This window comes from Heterodontus francisci, chromosome 4 (genome assembly GCF_036365525.1).
Source record: "Heterodontus francisci isolate sHetFra1 chromosome 4, sHetFra1.hap1, whole genome shotgun sequence".
In the NCBI taxonomy this organism is placed as follows: Eukaryota; Metazoa; Chordata; class Chondrichthyes; order Heterodontiformes; family Heterodontidae; genus Heterodontus; species Heterodontus francisci.
In genome coordinates this window covers 190712760-190737654 of record NC_090374.1, presented here as the reverse complement: position 1 = coordinate 190737654, position 24895 = coordinate 190712760, and the positions used below count along the sequence as shown (strand labels likewise).

Genomic DNA, 24895 nt, shown 5'->3' with positions numbered 1-24895 from the left:
AACGAGAATAAGCAGTTTAAATTGCTCCCTTTCTGGACCAGAGGGGTTGATTGGGAGTCATTAACAATCATCAAGTCATTAAAAGGGTACTTATGCTATTCACTGTGGCCAGTTTAATGCCAAATAGTGTACAAATGCAGCAACTTTATGAACCTCGTGGGGAGGGTAAGGGTTTCATGAAAACGGCATCTCACCAATGCAATTCACGGGGTATCTCTTTCTTGCCACAAGTTAGAAGAAAGATTGGAGAAGTTAGGACTGTTTTCCTTGGAGAAGAGAAGGCTGAGAGGTGATGTGATACAGGTATTCAAAATCATGAGGGGTCTGGACAGAGCAGAGAGAGAGAAACTGTTCCCACTCGTGAAATGATCGAGAACCATCATTGTATTTGGTAAGAGAAGCAAAAGTGACATAAAAAAAGCTTTTTCACGCAGCGAGTGGTTAAGGTCTTTAATGCGCTGCGTGAGGATGTGATGGAGGCAGGTTCAATTGAAACAATCAAAAGGGAATTAGACAGTCATATGAAAAGGAAGGGCTATGGGGAGAAGGCAGGGGAATGGAATTGAGGAAATTGCTCTTTCAGAGAGCCAGTGCGGACACAATGGGCCGAATGGCCTCCTTCTGCGCTGTAATGATTGTGATTCTGAGAAGTAACTGGCCAATTTGGACATTAATAACAGCTTAGATCATTCACACATTATTTTTACAGCAAATTCCGGGCCTATGCTTTAGCGAGGCAGACAACGCTTAAATTAAAACTAGACTTTTGCTATTTGTTTAAATACTTCACTCATTTAACAGGGACAGAACACATTTCAAAAAACAGAAAAAATTTGTGCATGGAGAATTTCTGAAATGTTGTACTCTTTAATCACATTCATTTAAGTGGGCTTGATTGCATTTTATTTTTGAACTAAAGACCACAGCTTGTCAACACAACTTTAAACTAATTTTATGTTAAGCACACAAATACTAATTTTTTTTTTAAAAAGTCTCATGACATGCACTTAGCTCTTATTCTATCACAGCAGTAGTATAGAACACACACTAAAATAGCCATGCACAATGAAATTCTGCTTACTCTGCCACAGAATATGGCAGCTTAATCTCTGAACAGATATAGAGGTGAACTGCTTCATTCAAAAACCTGAATTAAGTAACCTGTATTCCATAAATAATCGGAGTGTAAAAATATGGTGGTTGATAAAGTTACAGGGATTGCTATTAAACGATGAGTTAAACTGTCTGTACAGCAATACATACAGTGTCACTGGGCACACCACCAAATTGCAGGCAATAATACTGAGAACTGGAATAAATTGCCAAACATTAAAAAACTTGTAGAATGGCAAATGAATACCCATACAGATAAGTGTGCGGTATTACATTTGGTAAGAAAAATAAAGAGGTCACATATTCCTTGGAAAATAAGATAAGAATCTAAATGGAATAGAAGAGCAAACGGATCTGGGAGCTCAAATACACAAATCACTACACAGGTTAATAAGGCCATAAAAAAGCAAAAACAAACACTAGGGTTTACTTCTAGACAGATATAACTGAAAAGTAGAGAAGTAATGTTAAATTTGGGATATGATAACATAGTTGTGTTACTAGACTAGGAATCCAGAGGCCTGGAATAATGATCTGGAAAAGGAGTTCAAATCCCACCACAACAGCTGAGAAATTTATATTCAATTAATCAAATAAAAAAGCTAGTATCAGTAAATGCTGACCATGAAACTACAAGATTGCTGTAAAAAAACCCATTGGTTCACTAATGCCCTTTCAGGAAGGAAATCTGCCACTCTTATCTGGTCTGTGACTCCAGACCCACAAAATGGGGTTGACTCAATGACCACTCAGTTGGATTCAAGAAGGCAGCTAATAAGGATTACTCCCCAAGCACAGTGATGTTTCTGTGCCTTGCTTGCAATGTTCTGAATTGAAGAGTATGAACACTCCCTCACCAATTAAGCAATCATTTATATTTTATGGCCAGCGTCATTTTTAAAGAGCTTCAAGCCCTTCATGTAAATTTAAATCTTTTATTTTCAGAAAGATCTCATTAAAAAAAATCAACATAATGCACCATATAAATACCACCTGACAACACGTATGGAACAAAGACAAACGTGAACCTAAAAGTTGTTGGAGTGCAGCTTAGCAAAATGGAGTGCGCGCTGGGCAGGCTGGGGGCAAGAGATGGAGAAGCCAGCGGCTGTGTCTCTCCTCAGTAGAAGCGACTGGAAGAAATGATTGTAGATGATAAAACACCCTCAACCCACCTCCCTGCCCCCCAGCAAAACAGAGCTGTAATTGAATTGCCACATCAAACTAGCAGTTTTACAAATATTTACCATTCTGACATTACAATTAATAATTTTTTATAAAATTTTAAAATTGAGTAGTTTCCACAAGTTGCCTGAAATCAGCCAATCCAGCACGAAAGATTGAGAAATTTTAAGTGCACGTCCAGCGCAAATTGAATTTCTCCATTTTGTGTGATTTAAAAAGCATAGCACTGGGAAGCTGACCCCACCCATGTAACTGGCAATGCCCCCAGATTGAATCTGAGTGTGGTGAGTTTCTACCAATTGTGCCTATTTTATGCCCTACAAGGAGGCTCTTCATATTAAGCTTTCTTTTAAACAAGGTGCAAGGGCACTATTACGCACCTTAATTAAAAAACTGATTACTGCACACTAATATAACTAGTATATGGTTCTGTACAGTTTTAAAAAAAGTCATTCTCTGTTATTTCATTCCACATCTGGTGGACTAGCCACTAATTAAAAATGCTATCTTTTGTGACAAACCCATTTTCTGCTGTATTAATAAAAACTGCATCAGGTTACCACTTTTAAACAGATCAGGGAATGCATTTTAATGCAAGGAGAAAACATTCTAAAAATCTGCCTCATTGCACTGATTCACTGAAGATTTTAAGTTTGTGATTATGCAAATGAGATTGAGCAGAACCTTAACAATAACTCCCTTTTGCAAAACTGGAGCAATTTGTGATTGCAAACTGCAAGCAAAGGGGAATCTCTACCCCTATATATATATATATATATATATATATATATAAAAAACCTTACAATTGCCAATGTTTAAAAGGTGTCCATTTTACTGATAAATTTCTATGCTTTAAGTCTCCTCCTCTGGTTCCTGCACCACACATCCAGATTGACCAGGTAGGTAAGTGGCCTGCTCCCATCTTCTCTCTATACAAACATCATGATATGTCCAATATCACAATGAGATCACATACAATTTACAACACTCACAAGACCATTCAGTCCAACTGTTCATGCTCCACATGAGTAAGCCTACACAGCAAGCAGTGACAAGCTATCCTATCACCAAGGCAGTACAACTGAGCATGACCAGATTTTCACGTGACCCACAAAAGTGCATTTTCAGCAGTGCTGTCTGCATAGGGGGAATCTACTAGCCTGGATTGCTGTGGCCAGCTGAGTTCACTAACCCAACCCCACATCAAACTTTATATTTTCTTGGTAAAAATAGCTCAATGCCGCATGTGGCAGAGCATTTAACCAAGGAGCTACTTCAATCACATTTGTTCTTTGCCTGCCAATTTTCACCCCTCCCCAGGGACATGGTTTCTTAATTGCGTATGACCCCATAGGTGGCTTCAAGACCATACGAAAATGTCAGTTGTTCACACACTAGCCTCACATTGAGTACCAGAAAGCTATTTGATGGCAGGTGGCAAAATGGTTCTATTTCAATGTCCTCGTATATGTACTTTCCAGCAGAGGTTGCATAGAGATCAGGAGCAGAAACCACAACCAGTTATCAGGGGCGGCACAGTGGCAAGCACCGCAGCCTCACAGCTCCAGCGACCCGGGTTCAATTCTGGGTACTGCCCGTGTGGAGTTTGCAAGTTCTCCCTGTGTCTGCGTGGGTTTCCTCCGGGTGCTCCAGTTTCCTCCCACAGCCAAAAGACCTGCAGGTTGATAGGTAAATTGGCCATTATAAATTGCCCCTAGTATAGGTAGGTGGTAGGGGAATATAGAGACAGGTGAGGATGTGGTAGGAATATGGGATTAGTGTAGGATTAGTATAAATGGGTGGTTGATGGTCGGCACAGACCCGGTGGGCCGAAGGCTTGTTTCAGTGCTGTATCTCTAAATAAAAAAAAAATCAAAATTAACTCCAATTTAACCTGGGGCACTGAGACCATATGTAATGACCCAGTTATTGCCCTAGTTTAGATCAGTTAACTCACCAATGAGCATGGTTCAAACTCAGGATCGTCCTAGTCTGTATGGCTCTGCTTCTCACTGTATAACATCACTAAATAGTGGGGGGTGGGGGGTGGGGGGTGGGTGGAGGGGTGGAGGGTGTTGTAGAGGGAGTAGTGTAGAACATATCTTTAAATGACAAACCTATAAAGCACAGCAAACATCTGAAAGTTATAGCATCATTTACTTTAACATCTCAGTGAGCTATCCATTTAGCTTCAATCCACTGTCCTTTCTCCATACCTCTAATGTTTTCTTTTTCAAATATTTATGCACTTCTATTTTAAAAGGTATATGGAGTTTTGCTTCCTCCACTCCTCCTGGTGGGAAATGCCATGTCCTAATGCCCTTCTGCATAAAGAAATTTCCCTTAACCGCCCCTTCATACTTCTGGTGATTGGTGTAAATTTATGTCAGCCTCCCACCAACCAGTGGAAATAGTTTTTTCCCTGTTTACATCAAAACCCTACATAATATTGAACACCTCCATCAGTTTTCACAATCTTTTGTTCTAATGAAACATGCACCAGTTTCTCTACGCTCTCTTCATAACTAAAGGCTCTCTTCCTTGTGATCATAGCAAATAACTATTCAGTTAAGCATGCTCCATTGTTTTGTGTTATCTGCAAATTTTGATAAGAGTCCCTTATAGAAACATAGAAAATAGGAGCAGTAGGCCATTTGGCCCTTCGGGCCTGCTCTGCCATTCAAAAATGATCATGGCTGTTCATCTAATTCAGTACCCTGTTCCTGCTTTCTCCCCATATCCCTTGACCCCTTTGGCATTAAGAAATATATCTCTCTCCTTCTTGAACATATTTAATGACTTGGCCTCCACTGCCCTCTGCGGTAGAGAATTCCACAGGTTCACCACCCTCTGAGTGAAGAAATTTCTCTCCATCTCTGTTCTGAATGGCATTCCCCGTATCCTGAGACTGTGACCCCTGGTTCTGGACTGCCCAGCCATCGGGAACATCCTCCATGCATCTAGCCTGTCTAGTCCTGTTAGAATTTTATAGGTTTCTGAGATCCCCTCTCATTCTTCTAAACTCTAGTGAATATAAGCCTAGTCGACCCAATCTCTCCTCATAAGTCAATCCTGCCATCCCAGAAATCAGCCTAGTAAATCTTCTTTGTACTCCCTCCATGGCAAGAACATCCTTCCTCAGGTAAGGAGACCAAAACTGCACACAATACTCCAAACGTGGTCTCACCAATGCCCTGTACAACTGCAGTAAGACATCCTTGCTCCTGCACTCAAATCCTCTTGCAATGAATGCCAACATACCATTCGCCTTCCTAATTGCTTGCTTTCACCGACTGGTGTACAAGGAATTCCAGGTCTCGTTGCACCTCCCCCTTTCCTAATCGATCACCATTCAGATAATAATCTGCCTCTCTGTTTTTACAACCAAAGTGGATAACCTCACATTTATCCACATTATACTGCATCTGCCATGCATTTGCCCACTCATCCAACTTGTCCAAATCACATTGGAGCCTTTTTGCATCCTCCTCACAGCTCATTTTCCCCTCCAGCTTTGTGTCGTCTGCAAACTTGGAAATGTTACATTTAGTTCCCTCACCCAAGTCATGAATATATATTGTGAATAGCTGGGGCCCAAGCACTGATCCCTGCTAGTCACTGCCTGCCACCCGGAACAAGACCCATATATTCTTACTCTCTGTTTCCTGTCTGTCAACCAATTCTCAATCTATGCCAGTATATTACTCCCAATCCCACGTGCTTTAATTTTGCACACTAACCTCTTATGTGGGAACTTATCAAACGCCTTCTGAAAATCCAAATATACCACATCCACTAGTTCTCCCTTATCTATTCTACTAGTTACATCGTACAAAAAACTCCAGTAGATTAGTTAAGCATGACTTCCCTTTCGTAAACCCATGCTGACTTTGCCCAATCCCGTCTAAGCTTTCCAGGTGTACTGCTATCACATCCTTTATAATAGACTCTAGCATTTTCCCTGATGCAAGGCTAACTGGTCTGTAGTTCCCTGTTTCTTTTCTCCCTCCATTTTTAAATAGTGGGGTTACATTTGACACCCTCCAATCTGTAGGAACTGCTCCAGAGTCAATAGAATTATGGAAGATGACCACCAATGCATCCACTATTTCCATTGCGACTTCCTTTATTACTCTGGGATGTAGATGATCAGGCCCTGGGGATTTTTCAGCCTTTAACTCCATTAATTTCCCTATCACTATTTTTTTTTACTAATACTAATTTCCTTCAGTTCCTCCCTCTCATTAGACCTTTGGTTCCCTAACGTTAGTGGGAGGTTATTTGTGTCCTCCTTTGTGAAGACCGAACTCAAATACATGGCAGAAGTTGCCAGAGTTCCCAAAGTAAATATTCTTTGAGCAATGCCTTGAGATTTATATCCAATTTTAATGGACTCAGATTGTAAAACTCTCCTTTCCTCTCTCATCTACCCACCCCACCACTCTTCCCTAAGCGCACCAATATAAATAGTCAACTGACTGACACAAGAATTTTCCATAATTTGTTTCAATAACAAATACTGACAGGTGTGTATACAGATGAATATCGAAATGATACATTTACAAAAGTAGCGCAATTCAGACTGGATTACTTCTTGGCTGCATTTGCTGACAATGTTACCACTGGGTGGCGCTGCAGTAACACATGCGCAAATGCAGCATGTGCCACTAAAATGTCTCAGTCTGTGAATTCAGGCAGCTGCCAGGACTAAAGATGGCACTGCTCAAATAATCGCACGAAGGCAACCTAACCTAAACACATGGCAGCACACAATGGTGGGAGGGAGAGCGCGAGCAAGTGAGCGAGCAGGCCAGGGCCGGGGACAGGGAATTGGGGGGGAGTGGAGCGGAGCAGGCCGGGACGGGGGTGGAGGGGGGGGGGTGGAACTGGGGAGCGGATCAGGACGGGGGGGGGGGGAGCAGATCGGGCCGGGGTGGTGGGTGGGGAGCGGCAGAAAGAGCGGAGCGGGCTGGAGACGGGGAGAGCGAGTGAGCGGGTCAGAGATGGGAGCAAGCGGAACGGAGCGGCTGAATGAGCAAGAGCGGCCAGAGAGAGCAGCGAGGGGGGGGGGGGGGGGGGGGAGCAGAGCGGCCAAAAGAGCGGAGCGGCCAAGGAAAGAAGCTGGGGGGGGGGGGGGGGGGGTGAGTGGAGCTTGACACGTGGGTGAATACCCGTTGGCGTTGCATTGCTGTACACACAAAGCGCTTGCGCAGAGGCCAACCAGGCGCGTTGCCTGAAGATGTACACATCACGTGATGACGTCATCAGCGCATGCGCTAACCAGTCCTGGCAAGCCGGAATGCTGCGCACACACAGAGAGCAGGAGACAGTCTGTGCATGTGCGCACCTTCGCGCAGCCTGATGACGTCAGTGGCCGGCTGCGTTATCAGGAATCACTTTGTTACTTCTTTCTGTGGCAGGGATACATAGGTATAAAAAGGATGCAATAAAGTGGAACAAAAATACAGTGGTTAGCCACTACGGCAAAAAAACTAACTTAAAACCAATATCAAACTTCTAATTGTAATCAGTTTTAATTTAGAAGAAAAAGCATCAACTATAGGAGCTGCAGGCATGGCCAATTTACCTATCAACTTGCAAGTCTTTGGCTGTGGGAGGAAATCGGAGCACCCAGCGAAAACCCATGCGGTCACAGGGAGAACTCGCAAACTCCGCACAGGCAGTACCCAGAATTGAACCCAGGTCGCTGGAGCTGTGAAGCTGCAGTGCTAACCGCTGCGCCACCGTTGTAAATATATTTCTATTCCTTAGAGGTTTCAGAATTAAAGTAAGACTTTGAGATTTTGGCTTTCATAGTAGGACATCATAGCTTAATGCTACTCTTGCTACACATCGATTCCTCGTAAAAAAAAACATTGCAACTTGTATACATGCTTGGATTGCAGCCTTTTGATTCTCTCCACATTGCACGTTGCTACCTGTTCAACATTTTAGAGTGCATGTTGCTATCTGTTCAACATTCTAATTACAGTACATTTCATAACAAAATTCTCCTACAAAACTAAAACAAATGCTTTGAAGGCTGCTTTTCTATGAAGATTACTTTATGATTTGGCCTGTATACTTCTTACCTGTAGGATGATGAGATAAGATGCAGCAGTGTCCAAGTCCTGTGCCAACAAACACTCTTCAAACAAATCTTTAGGGTTGCCTACAGCAGCAAAAAGGTAATTCCACAAGGCATATTCAGTCTTTCTAGCACAGTGAACTACAGTCTGCAGAAACAGAGGGAATTCCGTGATGAACTTTGCCACAGTTGGAAGCAATGGGTCAGGAATAGGTTCCCGGGAGGTAGCTTCTTCTTCCAATACCTCATGAAGCATCAGTTCCAGTACATGAGGGAAGTATGGTAATGTGGCACAGGACTGAGCTAACAGCAGAGCCTGTTCACCAAGGTTTCGGACCAGGAGCTGGCGAAGAATATGATGGAGGTAGATTTGTGAGGTCCTCTCAACAGTACAGAAAGGAAATAGAACTTCCAAAGGTTCTTTTTCATTGTTGTGCACATATAAATTGTCATAGAGCACAGTCTCATTCACTGCACCAAGGACCAAGGCATCCTCAAATAGCACAGCCAGAGGATAGATATTGATCTGGAAGGGCAACATGATCCGTCTAGAAAGGAAGGAATGTGGTTTGCGATTGTCTCTGGGAAAAAGAGGGAGCCAGACTTTCATTCCTGCTTCTCCACAACTAAGCCAGAGAGCTTCTAGCAAATGACGCTTCTGTTTATTGGATCGACAGGTAGTCCATACATTTTCAACACACTGGGCAAGTACGACTGGAGCACAGAATGGGAGCTAAAAGACAAAACAAAATTCTTGTCACGAGAAAGAACAATAACAGAAGTTAGGTAGCACCAATTGATCATTTAAAGTAATGCAAAAAAATATCTATTCCAATGATATTTCAGAATATTTTAAAAACACCCTCGTGAATTTAATTTAATTTGAATCATTTAAAGTACAAGTAATGTTTTCCTAGTAATCTGCTTGGCAATTATTCTGGTGCATTTACTTACCAACTTTTTTTGTTTAGAAATGCTATCCTTCTCTCGCACCTGAGGACCTGATCGATCCCTTTGGAGCATGATAAGCTGACCTGCTAAATTAAGCATAATACTCTCTGCAGCAGAGGCCTGAAGAAAAAAAATTGTGAAAAAACACTAGTACAGCCATAAACGTTTACTACAAGTAATCAATTCAAAAATACATTGAAAATAAAATTATTAATTGTCATCAGTTTCCCTTCTCAATGCATTTCAAATGGGTCAGAGACAATTTGAAGCATATAACCAACTATGATGGAATTAATACAATCCCAAAAAATGCGGAGAAGGACTGGTTATGCAATTTTAGTACTACTTTTATGAGCACGGTTTCTGATTGAATAGTTAACAGGGCTTCACCTTCAATCCACTGATTTGAAGGGAAGGTCAGTGTACAGAATTTCCCCATCATCCTAGTTAGAAAGAAATGTCTCTGTACAGTTACTGGTGTCTCAGACATTCCTCATCAATCCAATGTATGATTTAGAACTGTTGGTTAGTTTCATTGTGGGAGCAGCTATTTTTTTTAAAATCAAGAATCCTTCCTGCCATGACCCCACAATAACTCAGGATGGGAAGATGGGGAAAAAAAACCTCACGGAATTTTGCACTTGGATTGCCTTAATTCAGCAGTTCTAAAGCAGAAACAGGGAATGAGTGACCTTGAGCCACCAGGAAGCATACCAATATCTCCCTTTATTACTTTTAGAATTACAGGGCAATTCCATAGATTGTATTGTTTTCTAAGAGAAGTTCAAGAGGCCCAAGGATCTTTGTAAATGCTTCTTAAAAAGGAAAATGTTCAACAATGGTCTATTTAACATCCACAGAATTTTTCCTTTAAAATTAATCATGATACATCACTTTCATTTTGCATATATAGCAGATTCTCAATTATATGCACAATCAGGTATTTGATGATCAAAATTGTTAGAAAATAGAAGACCTGGACAGTCAGCATGATCCTCCTACCAGCAATTGCCACTGCAACAGCTGATTTGCCAGTCAGCTCCCCAATGCACTTTGCTGCAACTTTATCACTGAACGTGCCACAGACTCTAGGGAGCAGGCAGAGGAGTCAACTTGCTCAATGTCAACTAGGAGTCTCCAGCTACAGAAGTGAGCATCAAAGGCAGTATTATATTTAATTCCAACAAATCAGTGCTGATCTCAGGAGCTGTCAACTTTATAAATCAATACAGAGCTACATATTTAAGTCCTGGTAAGGTGCAGGAGAAAGCTGTAGTAGCAAATCATCTGATTGATCTGGTGAGAAAGCAAATTTCCATAGAACCATAAAAAAATTACAGCACAGGAGGCCATTCAGCCAGTCATGTCCATGCTGGCCGAAAACTAGCTGCCCAATCTAATTCCACCTTCCAGCACCTGGTCCATAGCCTTGCAGGTTACAGCACTTCAGGTGCATGTCCAGGTACCTTTTAAAAGAATTGAGAGTTTCTGCCTCCTCCACTGTTCCTGGTAGTGAATTCCAGACACCCACCACTCTCATGTCCCCACTAATCCTTCTACCAATCACCTTAAATCTGTGCTCCCTGGTAATTGACTTCTCTGCTAGGGGAAGCAGGCCCTTCCTGTCTACTCTAACTAGGCCCTTCATAATTTTGTACACCTCAATTAAGCCATCCCTCAGCCTCCTCTATTTTAAGGAGCACAACCCTAGCCTATCCAACATTTCCTCATAGCTGCAACCTTCAAGCCCTGGCAACATTCTTGTAAATCTGCTCTGTACTCTCTCCAGAGCAACTATGTCCTTCCAGTAATGTGGCGAACAGAACGGTACATGATACTCCAATTGTGGCCGAACTAGTGTTTTATACAGTTCCAGCATTACACCCCTGCTTTTGTATTCTATACCTCGGCCAATAAAGGAAAGCATTCCATATGCCTTCACCACTTTATCTACCTGTCTTGCCACCTTTAGGGACCTGTGGACATGCAGTCCAAGGTCTCTCATTTCTTCTACCCCTCTCAATATCCTCCCGTTTATCATGTATTCCCTTGCTTTATTTGCCCTCCCCAAATGCATTACCTCACACTTCTCCGGATCCAATTCCATTTGCCATTTTTCCGCCCACTCAACCAAACCATTGATATCATTCTGGAGTCTACAGCCATCCTCTTCACTATTAACCACATGACCAATTTTTGTGTCATCAACAAATTTCCCAATCATGCCTCCCACATTTAAGGCCAAATCATCAATATACCACAAACAGCAAGGGACCCAACACTGAACCCTGTGGAACACCACTGGAAACAACTTTCCATTCACAAAAACATCTGTCGACTACAACGCTATGTTTCCTGTCACTGAGCCAATTTTGGATCCAACCTGCCATATTCCTCTGTATCCCATGGGCTTTCATTTTACTGACCAGTCTGCCATGTGGAACCTTGTCAAATGCCTTACTAAAATCCATGTAGACCACATCCACCTAAATTACCCTCATCAATCCTCCTTATTACTTCCTCAAAGAATTCAATTACGTTAGTAAGACATGACTTTCCCTTAACAAGTCCATGCTCACTATCCCTGATCCTGTCCCTCAGAATTGATTCTAATAATTTACCCACCGCCGAGGTCAGACAGACCGGTCTATAATTATTTGGCCTATCCCTTGCACCCTTTTTAAACAATGGTATAATGCTCACAGACCTCCAAACCTGTGGCACCTCGCCCGTATTCAGTGAGGATTTAAAGATGATCATCCACTATTTCCTCCCTGGTTTTCTTTAACAACCTGGGATGCAATCCATCCGGCCCTGGTGATTAATCCACTTTCAAGGATGTCAGACCCTCTAGAACTTGTTCTCTCATTATGCTAATCGTATCTAATATTTCACACTCCTCTTTTACTATAATGTCTGCATCATCCCTCTCCTTTGTGAAGACAGAGACAAAAAAACTCATTACGAACCCTGCCCATACCATCGGCATCCACTGGTAAGTTCCCTTGTACCTCTCTGATGGGCCCTACCCTTTCCTTAGTTATCCTCTTGTTCTTAATGTGCTGATAAAACATCTTTGGGTTCCCTTGATTTTACCTGCCAATACTTTTTTCATGTCCTCTCTTTGCTTTTCTAATTTCCTTTTTTACTTCATCCCTGCACTTCCTATACTCCTCTAGGCTTTCTAAAGTATGAAGTTTTTTGTGATCGACATAAGCTTTATTTTTCTGCTTCAACATACCCCGTAAGTCTCTAGATAACCAAGGGGTTCTAGAATAGGCCGTACCACCCTTTATCTTTGTGGGGACATGCCTGCGTTGTGCCTGTAGAATCTTGCTTTTGGATGCCTCCCACTGGTTTGCCATTGAATGTCCTTTCAGTAGCTGTGTCCAGTCCACTTTTGCCAGATTGCCTCTCAGTTTTGTAAAATTTGCCTTACCCCAATTTAGAACTTTAACTTCTGCCTTATCTTTGCCCTTTTCCATGATTATGCTAAAAATTATGATCGCTATCTCCAAAATGGTCACCGATTACTACTTCACCTGCTTGCCCAGCTTCATTACTGACGACTAAATCTAAAATTGCGCCCCCTCTCTTTGGACTTGTTACGCGTGGCTAAAAAAAGTTCTCTTGAATACAGTTCAAGAATTTTGTGGCCTCTGTGACCTTCACACTGTTTGTATCCCAGTTGATATTAGGGTAGTTGAAATCCCCAACTATTATTGCCCTACTGTTTTTACATATTTATTCCTCTATCTCCCTCTCACTATTTGGGGGTCTATAGTACACTCCTAGTGGTGTGACTGCCCCTTTTTTTATTTCTGATCTCCACCCATAGGGCCTCATTTGATGATTCATTTAGCATATCATCTCTCTTCACAGCTGTTATTGATTCCTTGACCAATAATGCTACACCCCCTCCTTTTTTATCCTCGTCTCTATCCCGCCTGAAAACTCTATATCCAGGGTTGCTGAACTGCCATTCTTGCCCCGCTTTAAGCCAAGTTTCCGTTATAGCAACGATATCATGTTGCCATATGTCTATCTGTGCCCTCAGCTCATTGGCTTTATTTATTATACTCCTTGCATTTAAATAAATAACTTTTAACACTGCCAAATTCCTGCGCTGCACATTTTTTAACCGTTGCTTCTGCTGTCTTTCCGAGTCACTCGCTAATTTTCTGCCTTCCGTTCCCTGGCCTGAAATTGTCCTATCTGAAACTGCCCTCAGGTTCCCATTTCCTTAATGGGAATAACAAATGAGAGTCTGGCGGCAACGACGGAGATGGCTGGATGGGGAAAAGCAGAGCAAGCAACAGTGTGGAATAATTTGATGAGTTTTGCTCTCTAATATCCATTACGGAGATTGTCTCCATTAGGGCGAACACTTAAGGTTCCACTCTACTCAGAAATTTAGTACCATACTTTACAGAAAATAAAATGATTTTTGGAGCTTTTAAAGGAAGAGTATGTCCTATCTCAAAGGCTAGTGAATCAAGCCCAATATTAGCAATCTAAATCACTAACATAAAAATCAGAATAAAGTTTAAAAAAAATCCTAATCCCAGACATCTTGGACTGCCATGTGCATTTCTGGCAGAAATTTATGAATTAAAATGCTGGCTGGAAAATTGACATGACTATACAAAATACTGACATCAGAACTGCATACATTTCAACTGGTACCTGCTGTGGCATTTTCAAGGTGATGCCTGTCTCTGTTCTCACAGAGGTCAAAGTTACTGATACCACAAGTGAAGGGTGTGGGATGTAACGCGACATGGATACTTCCTGCAGAACCTGAACATTGGCAGTGGGGTTAGGGCTAAAATTTTAAAGAAAAAAAAATTAGATTAAAAACAGCATTGTAAATCTTCTCAACTTAAGTCAGACTTCTGAATGCCTTATTTTCCCATATATACTTTATGAAATGAGTAAATCCAAGTTTTTTTAAACTTTGCTATTTAAAAAAAAGGTTAGTATCTGGTAAGAGAATATGCTTCCATTTCACCCAATGTCAACATCAAAGCACTTCTGGATCAGACAGAACTCCCCAATGTGATTTAGCCAAAGAGCACTCCCTAATGCACCATTGACCTTTTTCCTAATACAGGATGCATTTTGCACTGTTTGAGAAATAATTCAACAGCTTCTTGTATTCCTTACAAACAGAGCTAAAGGATTTAGCATATGGAGGTTCAGTATATTTTAGGAAAAAAAAATCCAGTCTTTGGAGCAATGATTTGCTAGAGTTCTAAGAATGTAATTGCAAGCCAAAATATCAGCTAAACAGCTGATCGCTGTTTTTAAAATATCGGAGCCTACAACATTTATTTGAAATAGTTTAAGAAAAAACCCAAGAAATATTCTGTGGTCAAGCACAAATAACTAATACTGAAGAATTTGGCAATTTTCATTTCTCAATACAACCTTCTTGCAGATTAAAGTGTACAAGCACTTATGCTAATACTTACAAATTATAAGCTGCAGAACTGGTTTCAAAGAAATTGTTAAACTTAGAGCTGAATGTTGTTTAATTCAATTTGTAAATTGCTAACAGGAGATTCGCAAAAAATAATTTTCCAGCCTTACAAGTTCTCTACCTACTCAAGAAATACACACTTTTGGCTTGCTATTCATTTTTTTTTCCATTTAAAAAAGTGGTGTCTACCCTTCAAAGTACTAGTCTGTGCACGAACAGAGAACAGCATGATCTCAGCTCACCCATTATGCCATAGATATCAAGAAATGCATGACCTATTCAAAAGCGTTATCCAGGAACAGGCTTCTGGCATTCCTCATTGCTTTACAAACATGATTAGACACTGAATTTAATCTGTTGCCCACCCAATCTCAACTGGACCAAAAATGAGAACGTTTCACAAAGATAGAAGGAAATTCATGATTGTTGATAATCCAAGAGCTACATTGCTAGAAGCCCAGGAAAAGATTTCCTCTCATCAGCGCAAATATGGCGGTGGAGAAAAAGGGGAGCAAACACAGCAAGGTCACCTTTAGGCTGCTGTTAGTGTGCTTTCTACTGGAAGTCCCAGAGGGATTGCTCTGCACAAAGTACTGCACAAAGAACAGCTTGGCGTTGCGCAAACGACTACTGGCAACACCTATGCAGTCATATTCAGCTGGCCTCAGACACCGGAAACATCAGAGGAATGTATGATGGCATGAAGAGAGCTCTTGGGCCAACCATCAAGAAGATCGTCCCCCTCAAATCTAAATCGGGGGACATAATCACTGACCAACGCAAACAGATGGACCGCTGGGTTGAGCACTACCTAGAACTGTACTCCAGGGAGAATGCTGTCACTGAGACTGCCCTCAATGCAGCCCAGCCTCTACCAGTCATGGATGAGCTGGACATACAGCCAACCAAATCGGAACTCAGTGATGCCATTGATTCCCTAGCCAGCGGAAAAGCCCCTGGGAAGGACAGCATTACCCCTGAAATAATCAAGAGTGCCAAGCCTGCTATACTCTCAGCACTACATGAACTGCTATGCCTGTGCTGGGACGAGGGAGCAGTACCCCAGGACATGCGCGATGCCAACATCATCACCCTCTATAAAAACAAAGGTGACCGCGGTGACTGCAACAACTACCGTGGAATCTCCCTGCTCAGCATAGTGGGGAAAGTCTTTGCTCGAGTCGCTCTGAACAGGCTCCAGAAGCTGGCCGAGCGCGTCTACCCTGAGGCACAGTGTGGCTTTCGTGCAGAGAGATCGACTATTGACATGCTGTTCTCCCTTCGTCAGATACAGGAGAAATGCCGTGAACAACAGATGCCCCTCTACATTGCTTTCATTGATCTCGCCAAAGCCTTTGACCTCGTCAGCAGACGTGGTCTCTTCAGACTACTAGAAAAGATCGGATGTCCACCAAAGCTACTAAGTATCATCACCTCATTCCATGACAATATGAAAGGCACAATTCAACATGGTGGCTCCTCATCAGAGCCCTTTCCTATCCTGAGTGGTGTGAAACAGGGCTGTGTTCTCGCACCCACACTTTTTGGGATTTTCTTCTCCCTGCTGCTTTCACATGCGTTCAAATCCTCTGAAGAAGGAATTTTCCTCCACACAAGATCAGGGGGCAGGTTGTTCAACCTTGCCCGTCTAAGAGCGAAGTCCAAAGTACGGAAAGTCCTCATCAGAGAACTCCTCTTTGCTGACGATGCTGCTTTAACATCTCACACTGAAGAATGCCTGCAGAGTCTCATCGACAGGTTTGCGTCTGCCTGCAATGAATTTGGCCTAACCATCAGCCTCAAGAAAACGAACATCATGGGGCAGGATGTCAGAAATGCTCCATCCATCAATATTGGCGACCACGCTCTGGAAGTGGTTCAAGAGTTCACCTACCTAGGCTCAACTATCACCAGTAACCTGTCTCTAGATGCAGAAATCAACAAGCGCATGGGTAAGGCTTCCACTGCTATGTTCAGACTGGCCAAGAGAGTGTGGGAAAATGGCGCACTGACACGGAACACAAAAGTCCGAGTGTATCAGGCCTGTGTCCTCAGTACCTTGCTCTACGGCAGCGAGGCCTGGACAACGTATGCCAGCCAAGAGCGACGTCTCAATTCATTCCATCTTCGCTGCCTTCGGAGAATACTTGGCATCAGGTGGCAGGACTATATCTCCAACACAGAAGTCCTTGAAGCGGCCAACATCCCCAGCTTATACACACTACTGAGTCAGCGGCGCTTGAGATGGCTTGGCCACGTGAGCCGCATGGAAGATGGCAGGATCCCCAAAGACACATTGTACAGCGAGCTCGCCACTGGTATCAGACCCACCGGCCGTCCATGTCTCCGTTATAAAGACGTCTGCAAACGCGACATGAAATCGTGTGACATTGATCACAAGTCGTGGGAGTCAGTTGCCAGCATTCGCCAGAGCTGGCGGGCAGCCATAAAGACAGGGCTAAATTGTGGCGAGTCGAAGAGATTTAGTAGTTGGCAGGAAAAAAGACAGAGGCGCAAGGGGAGAGCCAACTGTGCAACAGCCCCAACAAACAAATTTCTCTGCAGCACCTGTGGAAGAGCCTGTCACTCCAGAATTGGCCTTTATAGCCACTCCAGGCGCTGCTTCACAAACCACTGACCACCTCCAGGCGCGTATCCATTGTCTCTCGAGATAAGGAGGCCCAAAAGAAAGAAGGAGTGTGCTTTCTACTGGAAGTCCCAGAGGGATTGCTCATTCGCTTTTAAATTCCTGTATAGTCCAGGGGAGTTGAAAGATAAAGGTATGACATCCATACTCAAGGAAGATAAGCTCCCATTTGTAATTCAAATTAGGGGTCTGCATTTGTTTTCTATTCAAACAGAGTTAAGTGCAGTTTATAATAGAGCAACAATTACATTTAAAAAGTGTTTTATGTTCCACAGGTAACTTATTTCGGCAAGTAGCCAGCAAAACCTGCAATTGCACCAGTGAGCGAGGCATGTCCTTTGGCTTGTAGATGCAAAATAAAATCTAAGTGCAATATACCTGCAATTTACAAATTACTTATGAATTAAAGTATCTCATTTAAACTAGCATGATATACAGTATGTCGATTGTCATGCAGGCCCCCAGCTGCCAAGAATGAGACACATTAATTTCGCCACATGAACGTTGATTTTTAAACTGTTACTGGAGTAAAGAAAGAAATAGTTTTTTTTTTAAAAAACCACCAGACCCTTGACTGGAAAGACATTTGCATAGTAACAGACAGTACTTGGAAAGGACAAAAGGGCCACTCCCTGCTCCAATTTAATTCACAATGGGACTTTTAATTACCAGACGTTGAAGATGGAAAGGTTAGCATTCCAGGTTAACTGCTAAGATGACCGAATGCACAAACAGATGTGGTCAGACCAGTTTAGTCATATGACTAACTGGCTGTTGGGAGTTTTTTGAATTTGAACTTGCCACAGAGAATGTGAACTCAGAAAGCTGTTTGCTCTTGGACTGGAAAAGACCTCTCTCCTGTCTGCTCTCATCTCTCTCTCACCAGCTTCGGAAAGCACTGAAGACATATGAACCCGAAGACAAAAAACTCTCCTACAGTGAATAAGGTTCAAGAAGAATACTGGGCCCCAACGAAAAGCAAAACTACCTACAATCAAGGACTATACAGTGAGCTCGAAGCACAGTTAAAAATCCCTCTTCAGAGATTGTCTCAAATCTCTCCACAATTTTTCTTCTGCTTTTTTTTGTCTCTATTTGCATGTGCGTATCGCGTATGCATGCTAGCTGGGGTGCGGCGTGTATCCGTAGGTGCTAACCAAATTAGAGTTCAAGTTTTAATAAATTTCACTTTTCTTCTTTAAACCTAAGAAAGCCTGTTTATGTTCATTTCTTTGTCTTATAATTGGAAAGTGGTGAACATGGATTCACCAAGGGGAAGCTCAAAACACTTAAAATTAAACCCTGTTACAATAAGACCAGGCGAAGGCTGAGAAAGACCCCTAGACACCTTTCTCTCCTGGTCGTAACACGATGCATAAACACCTACACCATGATAAGATGGGCAAAGGGTAATACCTAAGTCAGCAAGTTGAGGCACAACCAGTCATTGCTACATAATGCAGCCCCACGGGCCACATGTAAGTGAGGAAAAACAAGTGTATAACAAAAGAGAGTACAATTTTTTTGTATTTTTGATGCACCATGTATGAATAAAGCCACATTGTACTATACAATCTATATTCCTTCAAAACTTGGTTTGTTCCAGCATGTCAGTTCCAATAAATGTAAATGTTTATTGCTCATTACGGAGACAGACAACAGTGGGTACTGTTCTAGGAGGAGGAGGAGGGGAGGTGTGACTAGAATCTTTCACTGAAATTAGAGATAAAATTTAATTCCTTAAATCAAATTCACATTGTATAAAATGTTAATACTACAGTTCAGCTAGATTTTTCTTTCCTGTTCACACATTATGTAATTTTGCAATGCTAGGCTATAAATTAAGCGTAGCTCAAAAGCAGGGAAATATTAATGCCCATTTAAAGCACTGCCCTAAGTTGGATATGGTGGGTGCAGTGTCTGGTGATAATACAATAGTTAACTGCTCTAACAGAGGTATGCCCTAACCACAAACCAATGTTTCAAAAGTCTACACGCGTTGATCTACCTCACTTCGGAGAATAGCACTAAACGCTGGCAGAAACTTGGGAGGACAAAGCTGGCTACTCACCCATCATCTTTCCGATCAATACTGTATAAGCAGATAGAGCAGTCTACTCTAAACAATATCACCATGTCCCTGAAGACATTTATTAACAAAGTCTCCGATTGCACTTTGGTAATATGAGCAAAAACATTGTCCAAGTTGGATGACCGGAGATAAAGTCTCAGCTGGTTTGGAAAGAAAATAGAATGGATATAAAAATTACAAGTTCAGTATGAAATTTTAACATAAATTCTAACGCGAATGTTTTCTGCACAAAGGATTGTTAGAACAGTAAAAAACAAAAACGATTCCTCGTCTCCCACAACCAAATCAGATCAAGAAAGACACACGCATTTGTAAAACTTGCTAACTTTGGAAAACAGCAAAATATTCACAAAGCAATTTTTTGTACAAGTGTGTAGAATGGCACACTTATCCTCAACAGTTTTTAAAATTGTTACATTTATAATTCTGACTACTAACAGCGATGGTCACATCTTCCAAGATCCTCAGAAAAAAGATTTTTCATTTTGCGAACATTCTTCACTTAGCTCCTCTTGTTGGTCACTCATAACAAGTGAGTAGCAGAACTACATATTTAAAAATAGATGATGTCAATATGGAGGTGGCTATCTTGCTGTATTTCAAAATGCAAGGCAGGAAACAGGTTAAATGATTGATTTAGTTAGGAAAAAAAGGTTCTGCTCGAAGTGCAAAATTGGATTTTCAGCTGTCAGGGCTTTGGGAGAACGCTCACGATCCAGACTACGTGTGATTAATTGCTCTTTAGGATTCTATCTAGTCCCAACATATTGCGCCTTTGATTGCGAGTGTTTGTCAGCATCAACTTCAAAGGCCCTTGGATTTAGCAAGACTGTGGGATTCTCGTTATCTTGATCTCTGGCATTAGTTTAGACAGGCCTGCGGGTGAACTGAAACCTGTGCCACCCACATGCATCATCTCATTTTGAAGATGAATGAGAAAACATGACTGTTTAAAACAAAAAAGACAGACGGGCTTGCATTTATATAGCGCCTTTCACAATCTCAGGATATTCCAAAGCACTGCACAGCCAATTAAGTACTTTAGAAGCATAGTCACTGTTGTAACGTAGGAAACGTGCATCCAATTTGTGCACAGCAAACTCCCACAAACAGCAATGTGATAATGACCGATAATCTGTTCTTAGTGATGTTGATTGAGGGATAAATATTGGCCAGGAAACCAGAGATAGATCCCTTGCTCTTCTTCGAAATAGTGCCATGGGATCTTTTATGTCCACCCGGGATCGCAGATGGGGCCTCTCATTCAAAGGAAATGCTAGTTCCCAATATGGCTTACAGAGAACAAAAGATCTGTGTACTGATCCTTGTCCTGTTGTTGTTGGGTATTGTTTTACTATTTTGCTACACGTCTTTTTGCTTCTGTACATTACTTTATTGTAAATAACTGGCGAAATAGCTTTAGCCTACACACACTAATCTGGCAATTTGCGGTCCGAGGACTGGGAAATGTAATGGGCACACAATCAATTCTCTAGTAATGGTTTTACCGCAATTGGGAGTCAATTTAAGCATTGGTATGCTGGTCAAATGTTCTTCACTTACCTCTTCTTGTTGGTCAATCAAATTATAACAGGCTAAAACAATGAAGTCATTCCACCAGGCCAAGCCACCAGTCACTGCCATATTTTGTTCCTAAAAAATATAAATATATATATATGATATGGATTGGGGGCAGGGGGGTGCTCACCAGATTCGAGAATAATTCATTTTCCAAAGCATTACTACCATCTAGATCAAATTCTGTTAGATTAATGTTCCTTGTTCATAGATGCTGTTTTGTTTTAAGAGTTAAACTAGCAGTACTTAGTAACTTATGGCCAAGGGTCACATGATTGCTCTCAAACTCACCAAAAGGATTTTTATTTTATTTAAAACTATTTGTTCGTAAAAATTTTGAAGAAATAAAATAGCAACAGATAGCAAAAAGGTAATCATTACAAAATGTACAAATCCAAACACCCTTTTAAGAAGGCACTCAACAACCTCTAATGTTATCACACCAATAAATTAGGTATTAATTATCAAGATATCCCTAGATTCAAATCAATTGCATTTTGAAAAAATAAGGAAGGTAAGCTCAACAGGCAAAAACAAAAAGCTACAGGAAGCTGAAAAGATGGATTAAAAATGAATAGAGCAAATAAGAGGAAGAAAGGAGTCTCATGATCATAAGTAAAAGGACAGGCAACTGCAACTAAAAATCCTGTTACAATGGGTGGATTGGGGGGGGGGGGGGGGGGGGAAAACGCACACAAAATTAAAAGAGTAAACAAAATAAAACAGCAGACAATCGCACTCCCAAGAGGCAACCAAAAGGGAACAATATCTACATCAAATGAGGACATCTGCTCACAATATAATGAAGAAAAGGGCATCACATATTTGCCAAGTTCAGACAAACCTATTTCCACAAATCTACACTCCAATGGAGCACTGAGGCAATCAATACAATAGGAAAAGGTGTCAGCACATAGAAATCAATACTGATAACCCGAGATTTCCAGTTCAATCCCAAGCAACAGTGAATTAGGCTAGACTTGAGACTAAAACCTATTATTTTATTGGTATTCAAACAACCCAATGTTCTTGAGCTGGATATGTTCACTAAGTGTATCAGAGGATGTTTACATCACCGCAATGCCTCAAGCACATATAAGGAAGCTCAGGTTACCAGAAGAGAAGATAAGCCGATCTATTTTAGGTCAGAGACAGGATTTTAAAAATTGCCTGTCACAGAATTCTGAGAATTCCTATATCTCTTGAAAGAAAGGTGATCTTACCTGACCCACCTGCAAAACATTATTCATACTATTGCAGGACTCATAGCTTTGTCGATTTTTATGTTGCAAACCTACAGAAGAAACTGGCACTAGCTTCAACAGAAACCTCAAAAAATTAGCGATGGTGGTAGTTAGACAATCTTGTGCTTTTAAAACCAGCATGCCATAACGACCCACAACCATGCTTCATTTCTACTGTTGGCAAAACAACTAAAGGCTGAATGAAGGCTCACCTCGCAGTCTTATCAGATCCATGGTAAATAGCCCTGATAACCCTTCCAACACTCCAGCATTGCACTTGTAACTACTTTAGATTAAATGTTCCTGAAACTTCCGAATTACTGATAGTTACATTTCTAAATTTATTCAAGCATATAAAGGCTGAAACATAAACATGGGAAGACGGTGGCGTAGTGGTAACGTCACTAGATTAGTAATCCAGAGGCCCAGGCTAATACTCTGGGGACATGGATTCGAATCCCACCATGGCAGGTGGTGAAATTTGAATTCAATTAATAAATCTGAAATTAAAAAGCTAGTCTAATGGTGTCGATGAAACCATTGTCGACTGTTGTAAAAACCCATCTGGTTCACTGATGTCCTTTAGGGAAGGAAATTTGCCGTCCTTACCAGGTCTCGTGTACGTGTGATTTCAGTACCACAGCAATGTGGTTGACTCTTGAATACCCTCTGAAGTAGCCTAGTAAGCCAGTCAGTTGTATTAAACCGCTATGAATCTAAGAAAAGGAATGAAACCGGACAAACCGCCCGGTATCAACCTAGGCACTGGAACCGACAATGGCAAACCCAGCCCCGTCAACCCTGCAAAGTCCTCCTTACTAACATCTGGGGGGACTTGTGCCAAAATCGTGACAGCTGTCCCACAGACTAGTCAAGCAACAGCCTGACATATGCATATTCATGGAATCATACCTAACCATGTCCTAGACACCAACCTCACCATCCCTGCCAGCAGAGGTGGCAGCACAGTGGTATACAGTCAGGAGGCAGTTGTCCTGGGAGACCTCAACATTGACTCTGGACCCAAGAAGTCTCTTGGCAACAGGGCAAAGAAACCTTCTGCTGATTACCACCTACTGCCCCCCTCCCCCCCCCTCTTCTGCTGATGAATCAGTGCTTCTCCATGTTGAACACCATCTGGAAGAAGCACTGAGGGTAGCAAGGGCACAGAACGTACTCTGGATGGGGGCTTTAACGTCCATCACCAAGAGCGACTCAGTAGCACCACAACTGACTGAGCTGGCTGAGTCCTAAAGGACATAGCTGCTAAACTGGATCTGGGACAGGTGGTGAAGGAACAAAGAGAAAAACCTACTTGACCTCATCCTCACCAATTTGCCTGTCGCAGATGCATCTGTCCATGACAGTATTGGTAGGAGTGACCACCGCACAGTCCTTTTGGAGACAAAATCCCATCTTCACATTGAGAGTACCCATCATCATATTGTGTGGCACTATCACCATGGATAAATGGGATAGATTTCAAACAGATCTAGCAACTCAAAACAGGGCCCACAGCACCTCATGAATGCCATCAGCAGCAGAATTGTATTCAACCACAATCTGTAACCTCACGGCCCAGCATATCCCCCACTCTACCAATACCATCAAGCTGGCGGACTGACCCTGCTTCAAAGAGTGCAGGAGGGCATGTCAGGAGCAGCAACAGGCATACCTAAAAATGAGGTGTTAGCCTGGTGAAGCTACAACACAGGACTACCTGCATGCCAAACAGCGGAAGCAGCACGCAGCAAAAGCAATGGATCTGATCTAAGCCCTGCAGTCATGAATGATGGTGGACAATTAAACAACTAACAGGAAGAGGAGGCTCCACAAATAACCCCATCTCAATGATGGGGGAGCCCAGTGCATCAGTGCTAAAGACATTTGCATCAATCTCGACCTCCTCCTGAGGTCCCCAGCATCACAGGTACCAGTCTTCAGCTAATCCGATCCACTCCACATGATATCAAGAAACAGCTGAAGGCACTGGATACTGCAAAGGCTATGGGCCCTGACAACATTCTGGCAATAGTACTGAAGACTTGTGCTCAAGAACTGGCCATACCCCTAGCCAAGCCATTCTAGTACAGCTACAACATTGGCATCTACCTGGAAATGTGAAAATTGTCCGGTACGTACAGTCCACAAAAATCAGGACAAATCCAACCCGGCCAGTTTATTCTTGATCATCAGCACAGTGATGGAAGGGATCGTCAACAGTGCTATCAAGCAGCACTTGCTCAGCAATAACTGGCTCACTGACGCTCAGTTTGGGCTCTGCCAGGGCCACTCAGCTCCTGACCTCATTACAGCCTTGGTCCAAACATGGACAAAAGAGCTGAACTCCAGGGGTAAGGTGACAGTGACTGCCCTAGACATCAAGGCAGCATTTGACCAAGTAGGCATCAAGGAACCCTAGCAAAACTAGAGTCAATGGGAATCAGGGAAAAACTATCAGCTGGTTGGAGTCATATCTAACACAAAGGAAGATGGTTGTTGGAGGTCAATCAAT

At 42.1% G+C, this 24895-nt stretch overlaps 1 protein-coding gene across 4 annotated transcripts in view; it reads right to left on the bottom strand.

Annotated features, from left to right (window-relative positions):
• The window catches only part of ric1 (RIC1 homolog, RAB6A GEF complex partner 1), a 201169-nt gene that overhangs the window by 30007 nt on the left and 146267 nt on the right, over nucleotides 1-24895 (bottom strand). For all 4 annotated transcript variants that reach the window (XM_068030703.1, XM_068030704.1, XM_068030705.1 and 1 more), the window contains 5 exons: nucleotides 21122-21211; nucleotides 19538-19698; nucleotides 14024-14162; nucleotides 9341-9457; nucleotides 8391-9119 (listed from right to left, as the gene is read on the bottom strand). In XM_068030703.1, coding sequence (XP_067886804.1) covers nucleotides 8391-9119; nucleotides 9341-9457; nucleotides 14024-14162; nucleotides 19538-19698; nucleotides 21122-21211 — 1236 coding nt within the window. The remainder of the gene's footprint in view (nucleotides 1-8390; nucleotides 9120-9340; nucleotides 9458-14023; nucleotides 14163-19537; nucleotides 19699-21121; nucleotides 21212-24895) is intronic.